Genomic DNA, 27,970 nt, shown 5'->3' with positions numbered 1-27,970 from the left:
AACTAATCAGAATCTACAATTACAAAAAAATTATAATTTTACAAACAAATGAGAATGGTGAGTCAAGACATATAAAATGCTTGGTTGCATTATAGTGTAGCAGTGATTGGAGCGTTGGTCCTTAGCAATGTGAAGAACGAATATACCTGAACTGAGACAACCCTTGCCCAACATTCTTATCTTTTCAGGAATGTATTCTTAGGAGCTATGATTTATCTGTTAAATGGTGTTTTGTTTCTTTAAAAAAGAAAAAAATGTCAAGAAAATGTTTCTATCTTTTCAGGAGCATGGCATATTACAAATATTAATATGGTAAATACAGAAGTGGAATGACTTGACATTTGGTCACAGTGATGTTGTGTTACCAAAAATAGTACTGGAGGCAAAGTGTTAGGTAAATCTGTAAATCTGCGATTCACTGCCAACTTTAAGATAGGAATTTAGTTATTAAATATCGTTTATCCTATTTTAGGAAAACTTTGATCTTATAAAATTGGTTAAACACTTAACTATATTTAAATGCATTTTTTACATTAAATTTATTGATCCAGCTGCCACCTGATTAATGGCATGAAATAAAACTCCCTGTGATTTCAATGCCCTTCCTGCCCTGTAGCACTCTCATCACTTCCATGGCTATGCAGCAGCATATTGTGGTCACACCACCCAGAGGAACTCACAGAAGTCCAGGTGGAGGGAATGTGTACTTTAAAAATTACCTGTAAGAAAATCTTATACAACCCTTTGCCCTTGCCCTACATTAAGTCAATAAAAAATCATTACTACAAATTGATTTATTTTCCCCCAAAATTAGCCTATTATTCAGTCTCATTTGTGAAGTACTCTTATCTCATTTTTCTTAGATTCTCTATCATATATTCACTTCTAACAAACACCATTTTATAATCATTTCTAAAAAATACTTCAGGATTTCTGCCTGACACATATAGTGCTCATCACTGCTTCAAATTTTTGTCTGATGTATTTAGCTCCTAAGGTTATGAAAAGTTTCATTTTTGTGCTAAAGTAGAACATTGTGTTTTCAAGTCATCAAAGATTTTTAGATTTTCACATACCCAAGGTTATAAAAAAGAGGTTTGTAATAAAATTTCTCTAGGGATTCTATATGTGTAATAAAAAACATTTAAGCCCCAAACTAAGAAGAAGATAATATTTTTATTTGTACCGGATCAAAAAGACTTAGCAACTTTGAAATATTTAATACATTGGAAGCTGTAGTCTAGAGTACAGCTGACAGTGAAGATAGGCAACTATAGAAGATTAAGGGATTAAAGAGTTAAAAGGAAACACACAAGTGACATCCCTACAGGATTAAGAGACTGAGATGACAACAGGGAAGCAACAAGATGTAGCAATAGAGGAAATATAAATAGTACAGCAGTTGAACCAAGTGATAGAACTGCTAGATTATACCAGAGAGAAGATGAAGAAATGGATGTTCCATCAGCAAGTCCAACCAGAAATTACAACAGACAAAAATGGAAGACGGCTTTAAGATAAAGCCTCTCACAAATAAAAGCTAAAATGCATATGGAATTTTATAGAATGACTAGAGTCCCAGTGCACAAAATTTGTGCACTGGCAGGGGGGTGAGGGGTGTCTCTCAGCTGTCAGTCGAATATCCTTAGTGCTGCCACAGAGACAAGAGAGGCTCCTGCCACTGCCACTGTGCTCACCAGCCATGAGCCCAGCTTCTGGTGCACTGACCACCAGGAGGCAACTCCTACATTGAGTGTCTGCCCCCTGGTGGTCAGTGCACGTCATAGCAACCAATTATTTTGACATTCAGTTGATTTGCATATTAGCCTTTTATTATATAGGATTATGGGAGTATATGTGTGTGTATGAGAGAGAGCCAATATTTTGTGCTAATACCATTATCTGAATTTCACTGATCATAATTCACCTTATTACCAGAGCCATCAGATCAGGAAGTTTAATTTAAAAATTGGTGTTGTTATATACAACAAAGTCTACATGTTGTATATATGTGTAATATTCTAGTATAATCTAACTTGTCTATTCTTTAAAAAAAAAATTAATTTTTTTTCCTCCCACAGAGGTTTTTGTTTACTCTCCCGACTTAATGAAACAAAGAGTATCTTCTAGTTGCTATTTCTTCAGGTAGGGTCTTTAAACAAATGATTAAGGTAAAATGAGGACATTAGGCTGGGCCCAATCCAATCAGACCGATGTCCTTCTAAGAAGAAGGGATTAGAACACAGATTCACATGGAAGGAAGGGTGGCTGTGTGAAAACACAGAAAGGTGAGCATTTGCAAGCCAAAGAGACAGGCCTCAGAAGAAAGCAAACCTGCTGACATCTTGATCTTGAATTTCTAGCCTCCAGAATTGTGAGAAAATAAATCTCTGCTGAGCCACCAAGCCTGTGGTAGTTTGTTATGGCAGTTTTAGCAAACTAAGACAACTGCAGTCACACCAGCCTTTAATACTGAAAGCTCTCCCAGGCTTCTCTGGGTCTTTCCCCCTTTTCCCTGGCAGGCATTTTCCCAAAAATCTCTGGCACATCTCATCTTATTTCGGTATCTGTTTTGTTGTGAACCCAAGCTAACATAGGCTCCTTGAAATGAGAAATCAACCAAAATACACTTATTATGGACTGGATTATATAATCCTAAAATTCACCTGTAAAAGTCCTAATGCTCAATGTGACTATATTTGGAGATAATACCTTTTTAGGAGGTGATAAAGGTTAAGGAAGGTCATAAGAGTGGGAGCCCAATCCAATAGAGCTGGTGTCCTTATAAGAAGAGACTTCAGAGAGCTCTGGTGTAGAGGACATGAGAGATGGTGGCTGTCTGCAAGCCAGAAACAGGCCTCACCAGAAACCTATTTTGCTGGAACCTTGATGTGGAGCTTCTGGTTTCCAGAACCATGAGAAAATTAATTTCTGTTAAAGCATTTTGTTATGGCAGCCCAAGCAGAAGAATATAGTACCTTTCCTGCTTAAGACAATCCCACAAGATGAAAAAAAAAAAAATCCTCCACAAATTGTACCTGGTTGTCATCCAGTTCACACCCTTCCTGTGTTTTGGAAGAAGGCAATCCATCTTAACTTCTCTAGAGTTTCCAAATGCATAAAGCATGTTACTCCCTGTCATTTTTCCAACTTGAAAAGAAAATTCAGAGCATAAACACAAAGGCCCTAAATTCTCAGACTTAACTTTAAGCATTGTCTTTCTAAAATTCAAATTAAACATAAAATTGTGTTTGTGATCTTCATTTTATTAAATCAAGAAGGTAATCTTGTTTTCTTATAGAACTAGTTTAAAATGAGAAGGGAATCAAGGCAATTATAAAATCTATGTTGTCCCAGGGTATTTGAAAATGGCTTCTAGAACCACTCAGCTGGAGTGAGCTGGAATTATGGTTTCTAAATCATGCACCAATTCTGCATGAAGCAGCTCATTTATCAGACACATTTCTTGCTTGTAGATGCTTCCTGTGAGAGTTTGGTCATAGATTATGATGTACGGGTATTTCCTTTTTTCATATGTGCAGACATTGTTAAATATATCAGAATGATCTGTGTTTCTTATATTCAGGAGCTACTACAGTGCAAAGAGGAAGAAAAGGAAAGGAAGTTTCTACTATGAGCTTACCACAAACCAGCAACTCTGCTTAGGACAGAAAGTAACTGAAGACATAATCCTTTCCTGAGTTGTACAATGTAGGAAAGATAAAGACATTTGTATTAGGAATTATTTTAGAAGGCAGATATGAATAAAGGATAGATCCATGAGTAAAATGCTTCTGAGCATACAAAGGAGAAGTATTCTTCTTTCAGTTTAGGAAATCAGGGAAGATTCCTGAAGGACAAACTATTTAATTCAAGCCTTGAAAGATGAATAGTCTATAGACATTTTGAGATGAAGATAAGGATAAGAAATGGGGTGAGGAAACACAGAGGAACAGGAAGCCAGCTTTTATAGTCAAGGCATAGCAACATTTCTATTAGACCAAATTCATCATGTTCATAGGGACGATTGTGACATTTGAGACAGGGCAACGTGTTCAGCAGTTCTGTTTTCTGGACAGAGAATTTCAGTGGAACTAAAGAATGTAACAAACACGCCCAGGTGAGAACCAGAGAACCATTAGAATCGAACTAAATCCCCAGCATGCCTCATAATCACCCAGAGAGATTGTTCGAGCCCAGATTCCCAGGTTCACTCCCAGAGTTTCTGATTCAGCAGGTATGGGGTGTGGCCCAGGAATCTGCATTTCCAATCAGCAACCAAGTGATGGCAATACTGCTCTCCTGGTGTCATTGTCTATGATGCACAAAATAGAGACAAAATAATTTTGGAATATTGAAATTATGAAGGGCCATGAATGACAACTAAGTTGTAGAAAGAATAAGTCTCTGAAGACAAATGCCTAACTACATTCCTACTATTCCATTCAAAACTCAGAGAGAGAGAAACAAAAGCAGCTGCATGGCTTTAGGAATCTCTTATGAGCCTCATGCAGGAGGATCAGAGAAAGCCCCTCTAGTTATGTGACATTGGAACGGAAAGAGGTAAATGAATGACCCCTGCAGAATACAGACAAAATGTCAAAAGACTGTGCGACAAGAGAAGGGGAAGCGTTTTTGAGAAAAGGTAAGAAAGCCGGAGGGGCTCAGGAAGAACATCTGAGAAAAAGCATGAGAGAAAATAAAATCAGATAATTGGCTGGAGTAGGGCAGGAGAGGGAGATGTCGTAGGGTCTCAGTGTCCATGACTAGAGCTTCAGATACCATACCCAGTGAGCCAAAATGATGTAGGGGGTAAGGTTAGGAGTGGCGTGATGTTGCAGGAGACCACTTCAACTAAACAGGCAGAGATAGTGATGGCTTAGACAAGAGTGCCATAGCACTGGTGAGAGATGGTCAGATTATGAAGACTAGGAGGTAGAGCCAAGAGAATGTATTCAAGGATCAGATGAGAGTGTGAGAGAGACATAAAGGAGTCAAGAAAGTCTCCAAAATGATTGACATGAACAATTGGTGGAATGGAGTCATTCACTGAGTTGGAAAGATTCAGGAGAAGATGGTCTGGCCTGGGACAATCAAGAGTATGACAGTGAGCAGGTCTGTTTATGATGTCACAAGGACATGCTGTAGAGACCTCTTACAGGCAGGGAAGAGGTCTTGGCTAGGCAAAAAAATAGGGTTTGTAGAATACACATGTCAAGGGAGGTAATTTCTAGAGAGGGAAGATAGATAGAGAAGAGCTCTAAATTCTTGGGATATTATGGTGTTCAAAGTTTGAAAAGTTGAGGAGTATCCTGCAAAGAAGACTGAGAAGGAGGAGCCTGTGAGGTAGGTATAAAACTAAGGAGAGAGAACAGGTCCAGAAGTCAAGTGACGAAAGTCAACTGAGGAGGGAGACATGATCAAGGGTGTCACGTGCTGTTTTGTTGCGTGTGATGGGGACAAAGAAATATCTGAAAACTTGGCAACAAGGAGATCCTTGATGAGAGTAAGAGAAGGCAGCAGGTTTGGTGGTATCAATGGGGAAAAAACCTAATAGGAGTGTTTTCAGAGACAATGGAGGTGGGAATTAGGACACAGTGAATATAAACAACTTGTTCTTAGGAGTTGTTTTATGAAATGAAAGGTAGTTTACTCTTCCTTTTACTTTTAAAGATATTGCAGCATTTCTCATCCATGGAAATGACCCTGTGCTGTGGATAATGAAGGGGGCAACTGGAAGAATGATGATCTTGAGAAGGCCAGAGGGAGTGGATTTACTGGGAAAACTGGAACCTCATCGCCAATATGCTACTTTATAAAGCAGTATTTGTAAAATTCTCTTTCCTGGACATTTTCTGCGTATTGAAAAACCTCAGAAAAAACTCTGCACTCTGTTCTATCCATGCACGCAGTAGATGACTTCTCTGATCTTACAAATGACAAATCCACATTTCCCTGTAAAATATTTTACTTTGGCGTGTATTACAGTCATACTGTCAAAGGCATATATGATCTACAGATTGTTGTGCGACTGCCCTGGTGCACTAAGCAGCAATCTGGGCCTCTGACAGATTGTGCCTTTTTCCCATAAAAATTACAAGTTGCTTTTTCTCTTTTTTTCCTAGACTGTTCTGAGCACAATGAATCAGAAAACTCTTGGTTTACACCAGGCAGCAATACTGTCTCAAATTTGATGGAGCAGAGCCCTTAGCTGCAGCATTAATTCCGTGAACTCAAATGTTTATTTTTTTCAGTTTCAATTTAATCAAACTGAAATGGTGTGCAGAGTAGAAATGACAGATTTCATGTTGTGCTATTAATGCTTATAGACATTCACCTCAGTCAAAAGAAAACACGTCTAAGAAGTAACATCACAGGGAGCAAGAAATTGACATGGAGAAGTGAAACTGTACAATCGTGAGACAACATTTCATTGAACATACCAGGAACCCCTATCTGCCTTCCTCTTCCCTAAAATATGAAAACTACTGGGTTACATTTTTTTAAAAGAGAGAAAAAAATGTGCTTTTTAATTCAATGTTTCTCCTCCATACATTCTCTGATATTCATGTAATAAAAGTTATAAAAACGTAAGGGATGACACCTAAAAGATTAGTCTATACCTTTATGATCTTGCCCCTCTGTTGCCATTCCTTTGGACAACCAGAAAAAGGCCTAGATGATTATCTGTGGGGAGGAAAGAGGTAGCAGCATCCACACTGGGAATCTGGAGATTCACAAAACCTACAATGCTCATAGACAATTGAACACATTTGGGTAAAAACATATCCTCCCCCTCTTACACTCAAACTCCAAAGCTCTCTATATAGCACTCAAGGTCTCTGCAGAATGATGTTGACCTCCTCACCCCCAATCAGATCCAATTACTTGCAGTTCTGAAATATTACACTCTTGCAGGAATTCAGGCATTTGACAAACTGTAGCTTTAGATTCCTGACATATAAGAGCCAAGAGATTCATTTCCTTTGTCCCCTTCACTTCCCATTCCACTCGAACTGCACTGCCCTGGCCACCCATCTACTACCTTCTACTACAGACATTAAATACTGATGGCCTTTCTTCGCTGGGCGTCCTCTCCTTCTACCAGGTTGCAGATATCAGGCTCTATTTCTCATGATATCCCCAATACCTAGCCTACTGCTTGGCATGCTTAAAAGAGTGAGCCCTTACTTTTGAGTGAACGAATGAATTAAATGTGCTGAACGTTGATATGTTTATGTCACCACTCACTAGGTGCTATTACAATTATTTGTAAAAACTAAAAGAAGTAGAATGGCATGCTGAAGATGAGGAGGCTGGAGTAAATAAATACTGGTTTCAACATTTTAAAAAATGTCCTGACTTTTCATGTACAAGAGCATCAGGAAAATTAATTTACCCTCAGTCAATTATTAATTTCAAACACTTATACTAACTTCCAGGGTAGTTTAGATTTAAGAGCACACTGTTCGTGAGTGTTCACAATTGCCCAATACATACTCACTGACTTGGCTTGACCAAATTCTACTCAGCCTTCTCTCGTCCCTGCAGGCTGCAGGCTCATCCTCATGTTTAAGCATGATGGTGCTGGAAATCTTCTCTTAACAGCTCACTCCAAAAATAATCCAGCCACAGACAGAAAGATGTCCCATTAACCCACCCAATCATGCTGTCTGCTCATGCCAGCTTTTGGCCCTCCTCCCTAAAAGTTCCTGCTGGCCCTCATTACCTCTATCTATAAAAGGAAAACCTCTTTCTCTTTGATTTTGAGATGCTCACCAGTCCTGAGGTCAGAATGTTCTCCCTATTGCAATAGTCTTTTTTTTAATAAAGTCTTCTTTCTTAAATCTAGATTTGTTATCAATTTGTCAGGAGGCTCTGAAGCTAGGTATCTGTGTTTTAATCCCAGACTGCCATAACAAATGTTAACTATCAAGTTGCTTAAAGAATCTGTGGACAAAAAAGGGGCCACATACTAAACCTGAAAAGTTTAGGGAAGACCTGTATGGTGGGCCTTACAAATTCAGAGACCTAAAGTAGCCACATAAGATGGCCTGAAATTAAAACTTCCTAACTAACCCTGGTTGGTGTTGCTCAGTGGGTAGAGTATCAGCCTGCACACCCAAGGGTCACAGGTTCAATTCCTGGTCAAGGGGATGTACCTGGATTACAGGTTTGATCCCTGACCTGGGTTGGGCAGCATCTGAGAGGCAACCAATTGATGTGTCTCTCTCACATCAATTTTTTTTTCTCTCTCTCTTTGTGTCAGTCTCCCCTCCCCTCCCTTCCATTCTCTCTGGAAAAAATGAAAAAATTTATTCACTACTTGGGTGAGGATTTTAAAAAAAACATCAAAAATAAACAAAAACAACTTCCTAACTATAAGCAAGTCATGGTAGATAGTCATGTCCTAGGCCAGTATCTTCCTTGACAAAGATCAATATTTACCTTAACTGATCCTGTCTATTGTCTTTTTACATCTAAGATAACATACCTTTACAATGACAGAGTTATCCCCTTTTTTTCAGACCCCTGAGGACACAATCTCCTAGCAGAACAATACAACACAGAACCCCTCATTGTTATCTTGGTCTCTTGCATACCATCTCTATGTGTTATAAATGTTAATTGTTAACTATTTTATAATCACCAATGTAAAAGAAGTATGTGTCACCCTGGCTGATGTTTCTCAGTGGTTAGAACATTGTCCACTCAGAGTTGCCCAAAGAGTCTTGGGTTTGATTCCCAATCAAGGGCATGTGTCTGGGTTGCAGGTTCGATCACTGACCCTAGTCAGGGCACGTGCAGGAGGCAACCAATTGATGTGTTTTTCTCACATCCAGTTTTCTCTCTCTCTATATATATATATATCTTTATCTCTCTCTACCTCATTCTTTCTCTCTCACTCTCTCCTCCCTCCCTTCCTTCCACTCTCCCCAAACATCAATAGGAAAAATATCCTCGGTTGAGAATTAAAAACAAAAAAATTATGTGTCTATTCCTTTTACTTTTTATCCAATCTCAGCATTCCCTGCTTTGCTTTCTCTCCTGTCTCCCTAATCTGCCACCAATGAATTTCATGTAACCTTCCTTACACCTCCCCCTTTGATTCTTATGTATAAAATAAGGAATTTGTAGAGATTTTACTTCCTGGCAATTGTTGTCAGTTTGGCTCAAATACACTCCTAAATATTCTCACAGGTTTAGACTTTCTTATACTGACAAATCTAGCCTGCTCTTGGGCCTGTTCTTAGATCATATGGCCATAATGAGACTGATAAAAGTTAGTACATTTAAAGTGCTTATAACAGTACCTGAACAATAGCAAACAAAAAATGTAACCCTTATTAATAGCCTGTGAAAGTCTATGATGGCTAATTTTATGTGTTGGCACGGCTAGGCTATGGTATCCAATTGTTTGGTCAAACACCAGTGTATATGTTGCTGCAAGAGTATTTTTAGATGTATTAACTGTTCAATCAGTTGACTTGAGTAAAGCAGATTACTTTCCACAATGTGGGTGGGTCTCATCGATAGTTGAAGACCTTAAGAGAGCAAAGACTGCGATTTCCAGAAGAAGGAATTCTGCCCCAAGACTGCAACACAGAAGCCCTCCTTGAGTTGCCTGCCTACCTGCCTGCAGATTCTGGACTCATGACTGAAACATCAACCCTTACCTGAATCTCCAGTCCGCCCCACAGGTGTCAGACTTGCCAGCCACCACAGTCAACGTGGGACAACTTCTTTCCTTCTCTCTCTCTCTCTCTCTCTTTCTCCAAACACACATATACACGTGTGTGTGTGTGTGTGTGTGTGTGTGTGTGTGTCCTGCTGGTTCTATTTATCTTGAGAACCTACACAAATTCCGTGCTAGGACACAGATAGAAATATTTCACTGAGGCAGAAAAAGAAAACAAACTTTCTTCTGTGCCTTTGCTCCAGCTTTTCTTTTTATCCAGAATACCTTCTCCCCATTTCTGTAATTTCCAGCACTTAGCATAGTGCATTGAAAATGACAGGGGTGCAATAAATATTTGCTAAATAAATAGATGAATGATGAACAAGTAATGATCCTTTCCTTGCATAGCACACATTCTAACAGAAGATAACATGTAAACAAGTTGTGAACGAAAGAAGCCACCTGCTAACCTGACAAGCTCAGGGGAGGCCTGTGTGGCAGTCTTGAAAACTCAGAGACCTAAAATAACCACAAAAGATGGTCTGAAAATGAAATATTTAACTACAAACAGGTTATAGTGGGCAGTCATGTCCTAGGCTGATATTTTCCCTGACAACTATCAACTTAGATCTTTCCTGAGCCCATTTGCCTTTTTTGCCTCTAAGATAACTTATCTGTGAGATGTCTGGGTAACTTGTAACTTCCTCTTTTGCTGGAGCCCCTGGGGCACAACCATATGTGGTGGGCGCCAGGACAGATGCCTCCAATTCCTTCATTATCATGTTAATTGTTCCTGTACCCACCTAAGTATGTGTCCATCATTTTACTTTTTATCCAATCCCAGGGGTTTCCCAACGTTTGACTTTATCCCACCTTCTTAATCCGTCACCAATGAATTTCATGTAGCCCACCTATTTCCATCCTTTGATGGCAATGTATAAATACAGATGTAACCCGCCATTCTTTGGAGCATTATCTCAATTCATTGAGGTTCTGCTTCCCAGCATATGTCGACAGTTTGGCTCAAATAAACTCACTAAAATTCTTTACAGGTTTCAATGTTGTTGTTTTTTTGTTAACAAAGTGAATATATAACCGCCAGGAAATAGCTCTGGCAAGGAAGTTGAGGAAGAGATTGGTTTTGCATGAGAATGTCAGAGAAGGTGCTCAGGGGCAGAGGAGGAGGTGCATTTAGAAGAGAATGGCAGGGGAGTGTTCTGAACAGAGGGAAAGACCCTGAAGACACAGCAGTAAGAATGTGTGGCTCCACCCTAACCGGTTTGGCTCAGTGGATAGAGCATCGGCCTGTGGAGTGAAAGGTCCCAGGTTCGATTCCGGTCATGTACCTTGGCTGCACGGGCACATCCCCAGTGGGAGGTGTGCAGGAAGCAGCTGATCGATGTTTCTAACTCTCTATCCCTCTCCCTTCCTCTCTGTAAAAAAATCAATAAAATATATTTAAAAAAAAAAGAATGTGTGGCTCCATCACTGAAACTGCGGACTATGGACCAGCCAGAGTCCAGATACATTCCATCAATTCACTCTGTCTCCCATGTACCACCAGGGATCAATGGAACATGGTTGGCCTGAGGTGGGAAGTGAGCTGCAACCACTGAGTTAATGAGGAAAATGACCATTTCCCTTCCCCAGCCCATTCACCAGAGAGGAAAAGTGGCTTGGGCATAAGTAAAGGAGAAACTGATTCTCCTACAACCACTTCAGAAAAGGTTCTGGAAAAAAGATCCCAAGCTCAGAAATTTAGACTAGATGCTTCCCCAGTGTCTTAACAACATGATTCCATCCTCTGCTTCATTAAAGCCATTGCTCAAAGAATACATGTCTTTTCTCAGGAAGCCTAGATATAACCACAGGGCTGCAGAAGAGATCAAGGGAGGAAATTGCTGGGAGGGGTTGTAGGAAAGGGAGCTAAGGTGAGAGGTGGAGGTGGCTGGAGGGAAAGAGGAGCCAGGACAAAGTGGGAGGAGGAGGGGGCAGAGACGTATCCACTTCATACGCAGTAGGCATGCAGGATGCTGAAAGCAGACAGAACTTCATTTGAAGGCAGCAGTGAGCCCCAAAAAGATGGGGTCCTGGCCCAGGGCCCCTCTGCACCACCACAAGCCAACACTTTGGGCTGGAGTACCATTTGCATCCTGGATAGTGGCGACAGAAGCATCAGATGTGCAGATGTCCTCAGAAACATTCACTTATGGAAATCAGTGTCAAAAGTCCCATCCACAAGAATGGGGCAATCAGATGGAGGGAAGAGATGTTTGGTTATCTGTGATTTTTTCCCCCATTGCTCATAGCCTGAACTCTGCGAGTTCCAACCTTGTTCTCATGATGCTCTTGGAAAGGCCTCCTTTCTCTGACAGTTACAGTCGGGATAGAGCAATTGGCTCTAACATTTCAGAGTCACAGAACGTTAGAGGTGGAAGAGGAGTTAAAGTTCTCCTCATTTACACACAGGAACATCTGACCAGCTCAGAGTCACCCTGAGAGTTAATGGGGCCTGAAAATCAAGTGAAAGAATACAGCAGTTAACACCTTGAACTCCAACTTCAGACATGTGGGTTTGAATCCTTGTTAGCACTCTGATCTTATTTGACTTCCTTAAACACTAGTACCCTTAATCTTAATCTATAAAACTGGGGCAGTAGCTGTATGTACCTTTATTAGCTGTAACTAAGTTCTGCCGGAAACCGAACATTGAGACATTGGAAGTTAAATGTGAAAAGGGAATCGGAATGCTTTGGTCAACCTTAATCGCTCTGAATGGTCAGAGCTAGTCACTCATTGTTTAGTTGAGACATTGGTAGTTAAAGCAACTCTCACCTGTTAATCATATGTAAAATTTTGCTGATTGTCTATTATTGGAATTTCCTGCCTAAAGAATATGGGTGTATCTCAGAACCCCAATAAAAGGGATGGCAAAGGCCAGAGCAGTGAGTAGTCCTCCCCCTAGAGGTGGGCTCCCGCCTGGCCCCCCATTTACCCAAATTGATTCTTTTCTAGCTTCTTTTCATTTTGATTGCGGCCTTCTCCAGAAACCGGACCTGAACGGGAACCCTGAAACACGCGGGACGTGACTAGGGATTCCACAAAGTTCCATAAACCGGGAGGCTGAAAACAACAGCAATTTACTCTTTCACAGTTTTGGAGGACAGTAGTGTCAGCAGCGCCACCCTCTCTTTGCAGGCTCTGGGGAGAATCCATTCCACACCCCACTCCCAGCTTCTCAGGGCTACGGGCAATCCCTGACCTCGTTGGTTACAGCTGCTTCATTCCAATCTCTGTCTTCATATTCACAAGGCTATCCTTCCTCTGTGTGTTTCTGTGTCCAAATTCCCTCATTTTTAGAAGGGCACTGGTCCCTGGATTATGACCCACCCTAACCTACTATGACATCACGTTAACTTGATTACATTTACAAAGACTATTTCCAAATAAGGTCATATGCGTAGGTTCTGGTGGACAGTAATATTTAATTCAGTAAGTACCTCATAGGATTATTTTGGAGACTAAATTTTAAAATGCATATAAAATGTTTAGAGAAATGACTGGCACATCTATATACGTAAAAGCCTAAGCAACTGAACTACCAGTCGACCGGTCTCTATGATGCACACTGACCACCAGGGGGCAGACACTCAATGCAGGAGCTGCTCCCTGGTGGTCAGTGAGCTCCGTGGGAGCGCCGCTCAGCTGACCGACCTGTCCCAGCAGCCCAGCAGACCACCAGCCCGGCGGCAGCCACTCACTCCCTCAGTAGTCCTGCAGATCCAATCTCCAGAGAACAGGCCAGGCACCAATGGACCAATACACCTATGCCATTGGCACGATCCTGACAGCGCTGCAGGCCTCCTGGAAGTTGGCCTCAGGCACTGCCACCATTTCCCCTCTCTAGATGCTCCACAAGGAAGAAATGATATAAAAGTGGCTGCCAGGTGGATCCCGAAAACCTGAGCAAATGTCAGCAGGACAGATCTGGATCCTGGGCCGGCAAGGGCATCCCACCGCCTGCCCAGGGGGCCAATCGCATTCCGGCCTCCCCACCGCCCTCAGGACGGATGGGCGCCTGATGCAGGGCTTGCACTAGCCTCTCCCAATCGGGACTGACTGAGCACAAGCCAGCGGCAGGTGCAGCGGGCCAGGATGAGCGGGAGTGGCAGGCAGGAGTGGCAGGCAGTGTTGGACTGCTGGTTTCGGCCCAATCCCCACAGGCCACCCCAAGGGACCCCACCCATGCACAGATTTGTGCACTGGGCCTCTAGTATTTATATATACTAGTACATATACATGTGGCACATATTTATATATGTGAGGGGGCACATATATGTGTATGTGCATACAGCAGTCCCCCCTTATGTGTAGGAGATACATTCCAAGATCCTCAGTGGATGCCTCAAACCACAAACAATACTAGACCCTATATATACTATGTTTTTTCCTATACATAAATACCTATGATAAAGTCTAATTTATAAATTGGGCACAGTAAGAGGTCAACAACAACTGATAATAACATAGGACAGTTATAACAATGTACTGTAATAAACGTTCTGTGAGTGGGATCACTTGTTTCAGGGGCTCTCTTCCTGAATGAAGTCTTCACATAGGCTCAGTGCTCTCGGGGTCAACACACTGTCAACCGGAACATGTTCTCTGTTCTTGTCTTCCACGCACAAATTTAATGCCTTTTTCATCTTAACTAAGACTTGTTATGCACTGCGGTCGCAACATGCAGTTTGAGGTGTGACAGCAAAAGTAGCATGGATTTTGTTTCCTTCTTCACAATTTCACAGGTAGCAGATTTGTTCTTACCATAGAGCTTAGCAACTCCAGAATAACATGTTTTTTCTTTCCTTATTAGGTTGAAACCACACCTTTTCACTTCCAGGAAGCACTTTACAGTTTCCCTTTGGCATATTTGACTTGCCAGCATCCCTACTCTTAGTTTGGGGCCATTATTAAGTGAAATAAGGGTTACCTGAACACAAGCGCTGCGATATTGCGAACGGCTGATCTGATAACTGAGACAGCTACTAAGTGCCTAATGTGCTGTGTGGATACGTTGGACAGAGGGATGACTCACATCCCAGGTGGGAGGAAAAGGGACTGTGTAAGATTTGATCACGCTACTCGGGATGGCATACAAGGTAAAACTTATGAATTGTTTATTCTGGAATTTTCCATTTAATATTTTCAGACTGTGGTTGACCTCCATAATTGTACCATGGAAAGTAAAACCATGAATAAGTGGGGGCCACATTGCATATGTGTGTGTGTGTGTGTGTGTGTGTGTGTGTGTGTATTCACACATTGTCCTAGCATCGTGGTCGGCAAACTGCGGCTCGCGAGCCACATGCAGCTCTTTGGCCCCTTGATTGTGGCTCTTCCACAAAATACCACGGCCTGGGCGAGTCTATTTTGAAGAAGTGGCATTAGAAGAAGTTTAAGTTTAAAAAACTTGGCTCTCAAAAGAAATTTCAATCGTTGTACTGTTGATATTTGGCTCTGTTGACTAATGAGTTTGTCGACCACTGTCCTAGCAGAAGAGAACAGATTTTTAAAATGCTGTGAATATTAATAATGCAAATTTTTCCTTTTCAATCCATTTCCAAAGGAACCATCCAATTTCTGTTTCTCCTTATCCCATGGTTATAGTAATGCCCTGAGCTTACTAGTACATGCCTATCTTCAGTCTTTTCCTCCTCAGTTTCATTATAATTTATATGATTGCCCCAACAGTCCAATAGCTATGCTTGTATAACATATAAAACCCCATTGTGATCATCTTTGAACCACATGCCAGTCACAGTTATTAGTTAGCCACTCTTTACTGCTTCAATACTATCCCTTAATTCCATTTCAAATCATAAGAGTAGCTAACATTTATTATGCATGTAGCAATACGTGACAGATGTCATTTGAAGTTCCTTGCATGTACTATCTAACTAATCCTCACAGCTGCTATGCGAGAGGTTCACTTCTACCTCAACCTTATTTGCAGGATAAGAAGGCACAGCAAAGCCTGGTGGGCGTGGCTCAATGGTTGAGCATCAACCTATGAACCAGGAGTCAGGGTTCGATTCCCGGTCAGAGCACATGCCTGGGTTGCAGGCTCAATCCCCAGTAAGGGGCATGTGGGAGGTGGCCAATCAATGATTCTCTCTCATCACTGATGTTTCTATTTCTCTGTCTCCCTTCCTCTCAGAAATCAATAAAAAATATATTTTTTAAAAAAAGAAGGTACAACAGAGAAAGCACCCTGTCCAGGCACACAGCGTAGGGATGGAACTCATACCCCAGCTGAGAGTTAGAACCCTGACAGTTGACTCCCAGTGATGCTTCTATCCTGATGCTCTCCTATCAGAAACCTGCTTTTCTAGCCTCAGTTCCAGGGCTCTAGCTGCTTTTCACATCCAAAAAGTCCCTTTCTCTTTTCCTACCAAACTCTAACACATTCCCACAGAGCAGTTTCTGATTCAAATCACCCCCACTTCACCCGCAATGAATGAATGACATGCTACAATTCCTTTTAAATGGGTCAATTCTACTTTGTTTGTTTTTTTTAAACTTTTTAAAATTGATTTATGGAGAGAGAAGGAAAAAGAGTTAGAAACATCTATGAGAGAGAAACATCACAGATCGACTACCTCCTGCACACCCCCTATTGGTGATCGAGCCTGTAACCCGGGCATGTGCCCTGACTGGGAATGGAACCATGACCTCCTGGTTCTTAGGTCGATGCTTAACCACTGAGCAACACCAGCCAGGCTGTTTGTTTTTTAAAAGATGGTGTGTCATTCCACTGAGATTAGAAAGGCTCTTGAAGCAGCACATATTCTCTCTCTCTCTCTCTCTCTCTCTCTCTCTCTCTCTCTCTCTCTCTCTCTTTTTCAATTACTCTCACAGACCCTGGTAAAGTTGTGATTAAATAGCAGGCAGTTAAAATAATTAATACTTCTCAGGAATATGAATTTGGTATTGGTGAACTATTAAGCCACTCATTAAATTCATACAGAATCCCTCAGAATGTAAATGCACTTAATTTCCAACTCTTTATGATTCTATGACTGGTTTTGAAATGGAAACATTTAATTACCTAGCAGCTGTTACCTATTAATTGACAGCATCATGGTCCAGTGAACCTAGCTCTGTGACATTCAGAACCACCCAGGGTTGCTGGATTTATCGTGTACATGAGCTATATACACCTCGCCTTCCAAATAGATCTCTGATGTGGACATTGTGTGTAGATGAAAAGCTCATGCATTTCTCTAAAAATCTAGAAGTGGTCCTTTTGTTCCTGTGTCTACCCCATTAAACATCTCCTCTGAACTACATCTTCCCACAGCCTCTCCCTCTTTGCCAAGTTAAAGGACCAGATTAATTTACAGCTTACCTTCAAGGATTTCTGTTGCTGTATAACTGAGGAGTTAATAAGATAGGGGTGGTTCTGATTAACTGCCATTCCCCTCCCTCTGCTCAGGCTTGGTGCTGCTCTAGAACATGGGCGATGCAGACAACAGTGTACTACTGTCTTTTCACTGGGAATGTTCTTTCCCCCTATTTCTTCTTTAAACACAGGATACTGCTTTGTATTTCCTTCACAACCCCAGGTATCTAATACACAAGACATTGATATTTGTTAAATCCAACTCTTTTGGAGACACTTCAGATATATCCAATGTCAAGTATATTATGCTCCTAGTTTTGTAGTCTAGAAATATTTTTCCTGGTAGGAAATTTAACACACACCACACTCTATTATGTTCACAATAAATGCATGTAGGGAACCAGGGTTGGGTAGTTGGTTGTTTTGACCACTGTTCCAAGAATGGCAGAGCCTGGGTGTCAATCTCTATGGGGCATCAGCTTAAATCCCCTTATTGATTGTCACATTCTCTAAATGCCACTTTGTGCAGCTGGTTATGGGGAAGTGAGGGAGAGAGAATGAGGCTGCCTGCAGTAAAAATCTATACCCGCCACTAGGAAAATGGTGCCAGAGCAGATGGGCCATCCTCATAAAGGCAGCATTAAGTAAATAGTAGCAGTGGAAAAATATAATTGGCTCCATTTTCATTTATAGTCTAGATAATAAAATATAAATAAATAAAGAGATAGATAAGCAAATAAATTTATGTGGTAACCAACGACTTCGGAATTTTAACTTCTGTGCCAAGCTAGTGAATGCAATGAATGCAATGAATGGGCTGAGCTAAGTATTCACAAGCTCTGAGTTTCACAGGGAGTGTCTCGTGCTTCATGTATAAAATACTTAAGGAATATGTGAAATTTATTTTTTTACCTGAGGCGACATGTTCAAGGGTGGGAGTGGGTAAGGGAGAGAAAACTTGGTCCTAAAGATTTACTTACAAAATTCTAAGTGAGGAGATGTTCATTCAGCCTAACAATAGATCATCCCATATATATTTAGCATACTGCATTCTAGGCATATTCTTAGTGGACTCTGGGTAATATACAAACAGCTGACACTTCCTGAAAAGTATTCCAGGAGGTACAATCATCAACACTTTACAAATGTGCACTTAAATCAACATGACATCAAGATTTCTGGGCTATAAGTCTGGGGAAGTGATTGTGATATTAACTGAAAGAGAATAGAAGAGAATTTTGATGTGGAAGGAAATGATGGTAGATATTCAATTTTGAACATGATAAGTTAGCAATGTAAGGCCATCACAAAAGTGGGGTCTAGAACTCAGGAGAAAGGTCTGAATACAATTTGGGAATCATGGGCATGGGAGGAGGGGAATGCAAGGGGAAAAGGTGAAGCTTTCCAGAGAGGATAGGTAGACAAAGAAGAGTTAAGGTCAGAGCCTTAGACCATGGGCCTGGGACCCTATTCCTCCAAGGAAACTGGGACCAGAGTTCTGAGAGGTAGGAGAAGGAGACTATCTAACATTGCTGTAATTTGATATTTTCCCTTTTTCTAAGAGACTACTTAGAATATTAGGTTACAATGGAGATATACATGAAGTTTGACAGGTCTATAACCCACAGGTTATAGCCACACTTACAAGTTCTTTGTGTGGTTGAAACAGTCCGTCAGAAAATATTTGGCTTGGAAATTAACCAATTAACTGCCAAGATATTTTGAATTTAATTAAAAAAGGTCCGCTGCTTGCGTCTGTAGATGCTTATGGCGTACAAATGGTTAACAAGTAAATTCCCTTAACTTGCAAAAAAGAGAGGTGGGGGAGGAGGTGGGGAGTGCTAATCAGGGAAAGAGGAGGGAAAACATGAGAGCATACAGAATATCAGCCCCTGCCTTTGGCAACTCCCTTGACAGTGGGCAATGCGCTCAACCAGGTAAGAGGAAGAAATAAAGCCAAAATAGCCGTGGAAGCAAATCAACTTGTGGAGTCAATGGTTTAGTTTATTTGCCATCAGAAATCAGCTTGAAAAGTGACATGTTAAATGCTGTTTCCACAAATAAAAAAAATAATTTAATTTAAAAAAATTAAGAGGGCAAAAAGAACCTTTCGGAGGTGATGGGTAGTTATGGCCTTGATTCTAGCTATGGCTTCACAAGTGCATGCTTATTTCCAAACTCATCAATTTGTGCACAGTGAATATGTACAGCTGTTTACATGTCAATCATGACTCAATAAAGAGGATTTTTTTAAAGACATAAACTTGAGGGACAGTACAGTGCTGTGGACAAAATCATGGTTTCCAAACGCAGGTGGACTAAAGAGATTATCCGTAATGAGTTCTGAGGTTCAATACTCTCACTCTTATGATGGGGAGAATATCCTATCACATGGAGTAGCATATGATTATCAGAGGAATTTAGTGACTACTAGCAGCGGTTGCCAACCTTTCAGACCTCACGGACCACCAGTGGTCTGCAGATCACCGGTTGACGACCACTGGAAGTACATACAGAGCTAAGTATGTCTGCAAAGTGCTAGATAATAAAAGAATAATGAAGTCACTCCATTGTCATTTGTAATATTTTTAATAAACGCATATGGTCTAACTAGTGAAAATGACCGAAATTTAGGAATAGCACTTCTAACAGAGGAAACTGCATTCCCATTTAAATTTCCTCTACATATAGACATTTTCTTTCTGTCTCTAACTCTCCCAGTCAGTCAGTGTCTCCATCTCTTTCTTTCTCTCTCTTTCTCTCTCTCTTTTCTCCCCTCTCTTTTTCTTTTACATGATATGACTCACAGAGAGTTGAATTAAAAGCTCTAAAATAAAATATGGAACAAATTTCCATATAAGATGGAAAATAACTGAACACATTTTGCATTAATGCAGTATATTAAAATGATACATTATACACTAAAATGTCATCTCCCAGAAAAAAAAATAACAATAAAGCATCAAAGATACTAAATTTTCACTTACAAATATGCAACTTTTATAAAGTTAAACAAAATCCTGAATTGCTTCTAAATGACATGCTATAAACCTTATCATGTCATCCTCTGAAATAGTGTATTTGACTATTTATACTCAGTAAGCCAATAAAAGTACTTGGAAGTAAGTTGTTGTTTTCAATTTACAAAAACACACAATCTGAAAAAACTTTTAAATAATTACTTAAATGAAAAGTATTTGTGGCAAAATTATTTTACTCTCTCAATTATATAAATGTGTACATATAACCATTTGCGTAGCTTAAAGATAAATGAAAATATGACTATCATGACTAAATGTAAACGTTTTTCTAAATACAGTTCTAGAGAAGAAAAGTAAACATATGCAAGATAGATTATAATGTTTCCAAAGAGATTGCTTATATTTTCAATGAAAATTAATCTCTTAAATTTATAAGAAATTAATACATTCCCTCTGATACAGAAAATATCTCAGCATTAATGTGAGAGTTTCAAAGGTTGATAAAAGACTCAAAAGAAGAAATAGAAGTGACTATTATTTCATATGTACAGCATAAATATACCATCTGTTATGAATTTGTCCTTCACAAATTGATATATTGAAGGCATAACCCAATGTGATTATATTAGAAGTTGGGATCTTGGGAGGTAATTGAGGTCAGATGAAATCATGAGGATGAACCTCCATGATAGCATTAGTACCCTTACAAGAAGAGAAAGAGAAACCAGAGCTTGCTCTCTTCACCATGTGGGATACAGTGAGAAGGTGGTCATCTTTAAGGTCAAAAAAGTGCTGTTAAGAACCAATCCTTGTGCTCACTTCAGCGGCACATACAGTAAAATTGGAAGGAAACAGAGAAGATTAGCATGGCCCCTGAACAAAGATGACACTCAAATTCATGAAGCATTCCAAAATAAAAAATAAGAAAGAACCAAATCTGGTGGCATGTTGATCTTGGGCTATCCAACCTCCAGAACTGTGAGAAATAAATGTCTGTTGTTTAAGCCACCCAGTCTATAGTATTTTTTATGGCAGCCAGAGCTAAGACTTCTCTTTGGACAAACGTTTTAATTTACATTGTAATAATGTACTTAAAACTTTAATAATTGATTAGAAATTCAAACAATTTTGCTGAATTCAAAAATTCATTCAACTATTTCATCATTGATGCTAATGTTGACCTTAGTTATTGAACACAATTTTGCTTCCATTAGTTTATAAAACTACTAGAAGCCCAGTGCACGAAATTCATGCATGGGGGGGTGTATCCCTCAGCCCAGCCTGTACTCTCTTCAATCTGGGACCCCTCGAGGGATGTCCGACTGCCTGTTTAGGCCCAATACCAGTAGGATTGGGCCTAAATGGGCAGTCGGACATCCCTCTCACAATCCAGGACTGCTAGCTCCCAACTGCTCACCTGCCTGCCTTCCTGATTGCCCCTAACCGCTTCTACCTGCCAGCCTGATCACCTCCATCTTGTGTTCACATGGGGGAAGCTATCTTTGATGACATGGGGGCAGCCATCTTGTGTGTTGGAGTGATGGTCAATTTGTATATTACTCTTTTATTAGATAGGATAGAGGCCTGGTGCATGGGTGGGGGCCGGCTGGTTTGCCCTGAAGGGTGTCCAGGATCAGGATGGGGGTTCCCTTGGGGTTTGGGGCGGCCTGGGTGAGAGGCCTGTGGTGGTTTGCAGGCTAGTCACGCCCCCCCAGTGACCCAAGCAGAGACCCTGGTATCTGGTATTTATTTATCTTCTATAATTGAAACTTTGTAGCCTTGATTGGAGGCCAGAGCCAGCCAGTGTGGGCAGGAAGGTTGGCTTCCTCCATTGCCAGGGACAACCCAAGCCTCCTGCTCTCTCCAGCTCTGTGGCTGCCGCCATTTTTGTTGGGATTTATTTATCTTCTATAATTGAAACTTTGTATCCTGGAGCGGAGGCCAGGGCTGGCCAGGGCAGGCGGGAAGCTTGGCTTCCTCCATCGCCGGGGGCAACCCAAGTTTCCGGCTGGTTCCAGCTCCGTGGTCGCTGCCATCTTTGTTGGGTTAATTTGCATACTCGTTCCTGATTGGCTGGTGGGTGTAGCTTGTGGGTGTTGCAGAGGTATGGTCAATTTGCATGTTTCTCTTTTATTAGATAGGATATCCTGGGAGTAATAAAAGTATATAAATTGTCTTTCTAAGGCATTCTTTTCTAATAATCTTGAGAATATTTTGTGTTACTTCTGTCATAAAGAATAAACAATGTAGTGTATAAGAAGAATTTAGTAAAGTAATTAGCAAGAGTACAAAGTATATTGTATGTGTGTGGGGGGGGGAGGTTTCTTCTGCTTCCTATCGTCCCTATTATTTTGAATTACTTTTTATGTTGGTGGTTACAACAAACAAAATGTGGACCCTTTCTGTCCCATTCTTTCTCTTCATTGCAATTCAAAAAACAAAGACACATACATAAAGCAATCCTATATAATAAAAGGCTAATATGAAAATTGTCCCCTCCACTGGGAATTTGACTGGGAGTTCAACCAGGAGTTTGACCAGGGGATGGGGCCAGCTGGCCAACCACTCGTGGCCCCTCCCCCTGGCCGGCCCTGCCCCCAATCAGACCCCCCCACCCCAATCAGGGGCAGGGCCAGCTGGCAGGCCAACCATCCATGGCTCCTCCTCCCAGCTGGCCTGGCCCAATCAACCCTGATCAGAGCGGGCCCGCTGGACCCCACCCATGCATGAATTTGTGCACCAGGCCTCTAGTTTCTTCAATAAAACCCAAATCAAAGTTAATCATGACTTCACTGTGTTCCAAATATTATAATACTTTGGGAAACATTACAGCATTATTTATACACTGAGTGGCCAGACTATTATGATCTCTGAATGCATAATAATCTGGCCACTCAGTGTGTGTGTGTGTGTGTGTGTGTGTGTGTGTATTAGAGGCCCGGTGCATGAATTCATGCATGGGTGGGGTCCGGCCAGCCTGCTGGTCAAACTCCTGGTCAAGAGGACAATTTGCATATTAGCTTTTTATTATATAGGATATACACTGAGTGGCCAGATTATTATGTGTTCAGAGATCATAATAATCTGGCCACTCAGTGTATATAATAGTTTCTTCTTGGTCTCTAGATTTATTATTCTACTATTTTAATTTCTTTTTAGCCTTAACTTTTACCCTGTAAATATTTTATACAAGAGATGTTATAAATTTGCAAGTAATGTTTTTGTTGTTTCATTACTTTTAAATCAATATAGGGCTTCAATCTGCCCACATTCTAATTTAGATTTGCTCCCACAACTACTAACTCATGGGCTTGAACAAATATCTTCCTTTCTAATACCACTGGAAGGTACTGGAATGAGCAGTAGGATGTGTTGAAGCTGACTGACAGTGTACCTGCCCCTCCATGTGCTTATAGCTTCACAGAGCAGATAGCCATTCAATGAAAAGCTTCAAGTGAGAATAGAATGATAAAATGAGAGGTTACAGGGCTCTGGGACAATTCCTTCATGTGTAAAATAAGAGCATTGGACTATCAGGGGTGAGGAACCTTTCTCTGCCAAGGATATTTATAATATCATTCGAGGGCCATACAATATTATCAACTTAAAAATTAGCCTTCTATATTTGGCCTAATATATAATTAACTCACCCCTAATGCCTTGGCAGAGCCAGACCGAATGATTACACAGGCCTTATACACCCAAAGGCCAGTCGTTCCCCACCCCTGGAATAGATGATCTGTAGGTACTTTCCCACTCAGAGATTCTCCGCCACTGTCATTGTATTTTTTTTCAGAACTTCCCAGAGTATTCTAGTTTGAATAACCAGCCCACAAAAAAAACATGAAAAGGACTTCAGTCTTCTTACTATAGCTATTATTTTATATATATAAAAGCTTAAGCGACCGAACAACCAAACGACCGGTCACTATGACTCGCACTGAGCACAAGGGATGGACGCTCAATGCAGGAGCTGCTCCCTCGTGGTCAGTGCGCTCCCACAGTGGGAGCGCTGCTCAGCTGACCAATGGGTACCAGACACAGGGCTCACGGCTGGCTGCCACAGCCCAGAGACCACAGCAGAGCGGCAGCAAGCCTATCAAGCAATGGTGGTGGCAGGTGTAGCAGGGCCAAGATGAGCAGGAGCAGCAGACAGGAGTGGCAGATGGCATTGGACTGCTGGTTTTGGCCCAATCCCCCACAAGCTATACCGAGGGACCCCACTGGTGCATGAATCCGTGCACTGGGCCTCTATTTGTATATAATGTGCTCAGTTTTCTTAGTTACAGAACCATGATCCCTATTTGAAAGTTTCAGAACCATGTATGTTATTAAATTTATTATTTTCCAGATTGAACTGGTTAAAAAATATAAGTAGCTCAGCAAGAGTTTTGCCATTAAGTGTATTACCAAAACAAAACCCCAAAACATCTGTTTTCAGAGAGTTGACTTTGAAATGTGATTAATGGATTGTGGAGCATGCCTGTTTGGGATTAATTCAACCACTGGTTTTAGGGCTAACCAAGATAAATTAATTTCTATTTGCTTCCTAAAAGCCTTATATATTTACTAGTAGCCCTGCACATGAATCCATGCACGAGTAGCTTGCTGCTGCTTGCCTCAGCTGGCCACCCGCCCACTGTCTCTGGTAGCTCTCTACTACTTGTAGCTCGCTGCTGCACCCTCCTGTAGCTCTCTGCCTGCTGCCACGCCCTCCTGTAGCTCTCCACCCACTGCCCTGCCCTCCGTAGCTCTCCTCCACTTGATTGTGATGTTATGGCATAATGGATAATTAGCATATTCCTCTCTTATTATAGGATACCTACAGCTAGAAAATTTCTCACACATTAGAACTTTGGAAATTAGTTCCAGCATTAGAGATTGAGAAGTATAGAGGATCTACCTAAACATAGTCACAAACCCAAACAGACAACCAAAATAAGAAGACAAAGAAACAATCCTCAAATGAAAGAACTAGAGAATTCTCCAGAAGAAGAGATAAATGAAGCAGAGATAACTAATTTTTCTGAAACAGAGTTCAGGGTTATGAAGGTAAAAATGCTCAACAGTATGAAAAAAGATATAGTAACTCTGAAAAAAGAACAGTATGAGATAAAGAATGACATAACACAAATAAAATACATTGGAAGGAACACACAGCAGATTAGGGGAAGCTGAGGATCAAATCAGTGAATTAGAAGACAGAGTTGAAAATATCACTCAATCAGGGAACCAAAAAGAAAAAACAATAAAAAAAAAAACAGAGGACAGCTTAAGGGAGCTGTGGGACAACATGAAACATAACAATATTAGAATAGCAGGTATGCCAGAAGAGGCAGAGAGGGAGAAAGGAATAGAGAAGGTGTTTGAAGAAATAATGGCAGAAAACTTCCCTAACCTGGTAAAGGAAAAAGTCACACAAGTTCAGGAGGCACAGAGAACCCCAAACAAGAAGAACTCAAACAGACCCACGCCCACACACATCATAATTAACCTTTTGCACTCTGATGTCGAGTGTGACTCGACATGGTTAGCATTAGAATAAAGGAATCGAGAAAAAAGCAAGCGAGTGCAAAGGGTTAAAATGCCAAAAATTAACCTTTTGCACTCGGATGTCGAGATTAAAATTACTCTTTGAAAAATTAAAAATAGCACTGCCATATGGTCCAGCAATCCCACTTTGGGGTATTTATACAGAGAAAATAAAAACACTAATTAAAAAAAAAAAACTTTGGAAATTATATTCTAAAAACAAAAAAATTAATAAAAAAAACACATGAAAGATAAGAAGTTTAATAGTTTTGTAAAAACAACTGAAAATTGGATTAAGTATTCTAAATAACATTTGATACTACAAGCCAGATACTACAAGAGAGTTTGAGAGGACTAACTGACTGTATGACTATGTCTATTCATGAATGACATAATAATACATTTTACTGAACAATCTCATCTTCAAAGGAAAGAATTTCATTTTTAAAAGTTTCATTAACAATTGGAATGAACAATTTGCAAAGAAATCATTGCTTTTTAGGTAGGTAATTCTTTAAAAAGATATACCACAATTTTACCAAAATTTTTGAAATGTTTACTAGGAGACTTGGGACTTTTAACTATGTTCATAGACAAGATCATTTTTTTCTTGAAAGAAAGCCCCTATTATTTAAAAGAAATTCTACTCTTCATCTTCCCACAAAAAAACAACCACAAACTAATAAACCACAGAAAAACCATATCAAAAAACATTTTTATGTCATGTACCTTCTTTGTCATCATGGTGGATAATTGCATCCTGAATCATGTCAGCAAGGTTAAAATGCACTTTCTGATTCTTGCCATGCTTCAGTTTTTTCAGGACTCCTTCCTGCTTCTGAAAAGCCTTCTCTCTTTCATAGTAGGCTTTGATCTGTTCACAGCGCATGCGTTTCACCAGCCGCTGCCTTTGGCCAAGGGGAAGGGTCTCCAGCAAGCACTGGTCAATTTCCATTTCATGGGATCGGAAAACATTACATAGCTGAAAGCAACCTGAAAGAAACAAAATGGGAAAGTCACTAGACCCATTATTACAACAAATACAGTAGCATTACAGAACATATTTGATTTCCTGTTACCATCACACAAGTCAGAAACTCACTCATTCCTCTGGAAGAAAAACAAAGAGTTAATATCTTTTCTCCCCTCTTTTTTGAGAGTTAATATCTTACTTAAGATGGGACAGTGATTGCCTGGCAGAGAGGGTGTGGGGGAGGTGGAGGAGGATGTAGGAGGGATAAAGGATGATAGATGCATACTTGACTTAGGGTGGTGAACACACAATACAGTGTACATATGATGTGTTGTGGAATTGTGCACCTGAAACCTATATAATTTTGTTAACCAGTGTCATGCCAATAAATTCAATAAAAAGAAACAAAGATTGCATGATAATAAAATAAAAATTTTAAAAGAATTAGATATAGAGGTGTGGTTTTGTTTAACACTTAACAATCAGTGTTTTCTTATTTCTTTAAAGCTACACCCAAGCCCTAAAAGTATTACCACTGCATTATGATTCTTCATCTAACTGAATATGCTGACTAAACTTTATGTGATACATTTTGGCAGAAAGCCACTCTAAGTCTTTCAGCACAACCTAATAAAATTGGTTTTGCATATCCTGATGACTCTGCTACTCTAATGTAATAGACTATATGTAAGCTATAAATTGTTTATATAGAACATAGGTATGCTATCATTGTTTATATGACACAATGATCATTTTTCACCAATTTATTGATAAACACATTTCCCAGTGATTGGTAAACATTCATTTCTAAGAAACCTAACAATGGTTAAATTAGGTATAAAGATTGAGCAATGGAATGGAGATTTTGCTCTTGGCAACTCAAAATCATGAATATAATTGGTGCTGTTGTATTCTTTCTCTTATTCATATTTTGATTAACAAACTGAGTTCTCTGTCCTGTTATTGAAAATATTCACTTTCTTTCCAGATACTATTTCCTATAAACTCCACCCAAAACACCTGTAATGGAATTGTACTAACTCATATATTTACCACTTGTTTAAAATTTTACTATAGGCAAGAAAATTAATGTTAAAGCACTGTAAGTTCTAGAATCTGGTTCACAAATACAGGTTCAGATATGTGTTTATATGTTCTTCTCTTGACATATCTATGATGTAAGTCTCAAGCAAGTAAAAGTAACTATGCAAGCATAAAAATGTGGTTCATCATATGCCATATATGGAAATATGCAGTTAGGATAGTGTTACTTCATCATTGGAAAGGTGCTCTATTGCTTTGAAAGGACAGCAAGTTGTGATGCTATTTCCATTTATGTTTCACTTGATGCTTTTCAAAGTGTTATTCTCACAGCCACCAGGTAAGACCATCCCTATGTTGCA

At 40.2% G+C, this 27,970-nt stretch overlaps 1 protein-coding gene, 1 long non-coding RNA gene and 1 other non-coding gene across 3 annotated transcripts in view; 2 read left to right on the top strand and 1 right to left on the bottom strand.

Moving 5' to 3' along the window:
- The window catches only part of MYO16 (myosin XVI), a 421,185-nt gene extending 394,603 nt beyond the window's left edge, over positions 1-26,582 (bottom strand). Inside the window, exon 1 of the mRNA XM_008143943.3 lies at positions 26,324-26,582. Within this exon, the coding sequence (XP_008142165.3) occupies positions 26,324-26,549 (226 nt within the window). The 5' untranslated portion in view covers positions 26,550-26,582. The remainder of the gene's footprint in view (positions 1-26,323) is intronic.
- Positions 5,151-5,838, top strand: LOC114232372 (uncharacterized). Its single transcript, XR_003618425.2, has 2 exons — positions 5,151-5,346; positions 5,674-5,838. It is a non-coding gene; the product is annotated as an uncharacterized LOC114232372 (long non-coding RNA).
- Positions 20,874-20,980, top strand: LOC114232404 (U6 spliceosomal RNA). Its single transcript, XR_003618461.1, has one exon. It is a non-coding gene; the product is annotated as a U6 spliceosomal RNA (small nuclear RNA).
- Positions 26,583-27,970: the final 1,388 nt, after the last annotated feature.

The sequence above is a fragment of the Eptesicus fuscus genome, chromosome 8 (genome assembly GCF_027574615.1).
Source record: "Eptesicus fuscus isolate TK198812 chromosome 8, DD_ASM_mEF_20220401, whole genome shotgun sequence".
Lineage (NCBI taxonomy): Eukaryota > Metazoa > Chordata > Mammalia > Chiroptera > Vespertilionidae > Eptesicus > Eptesicus fuscus.
This window is presented reverse-complemented; position numbering and strand designations above follow the sequence as displayed.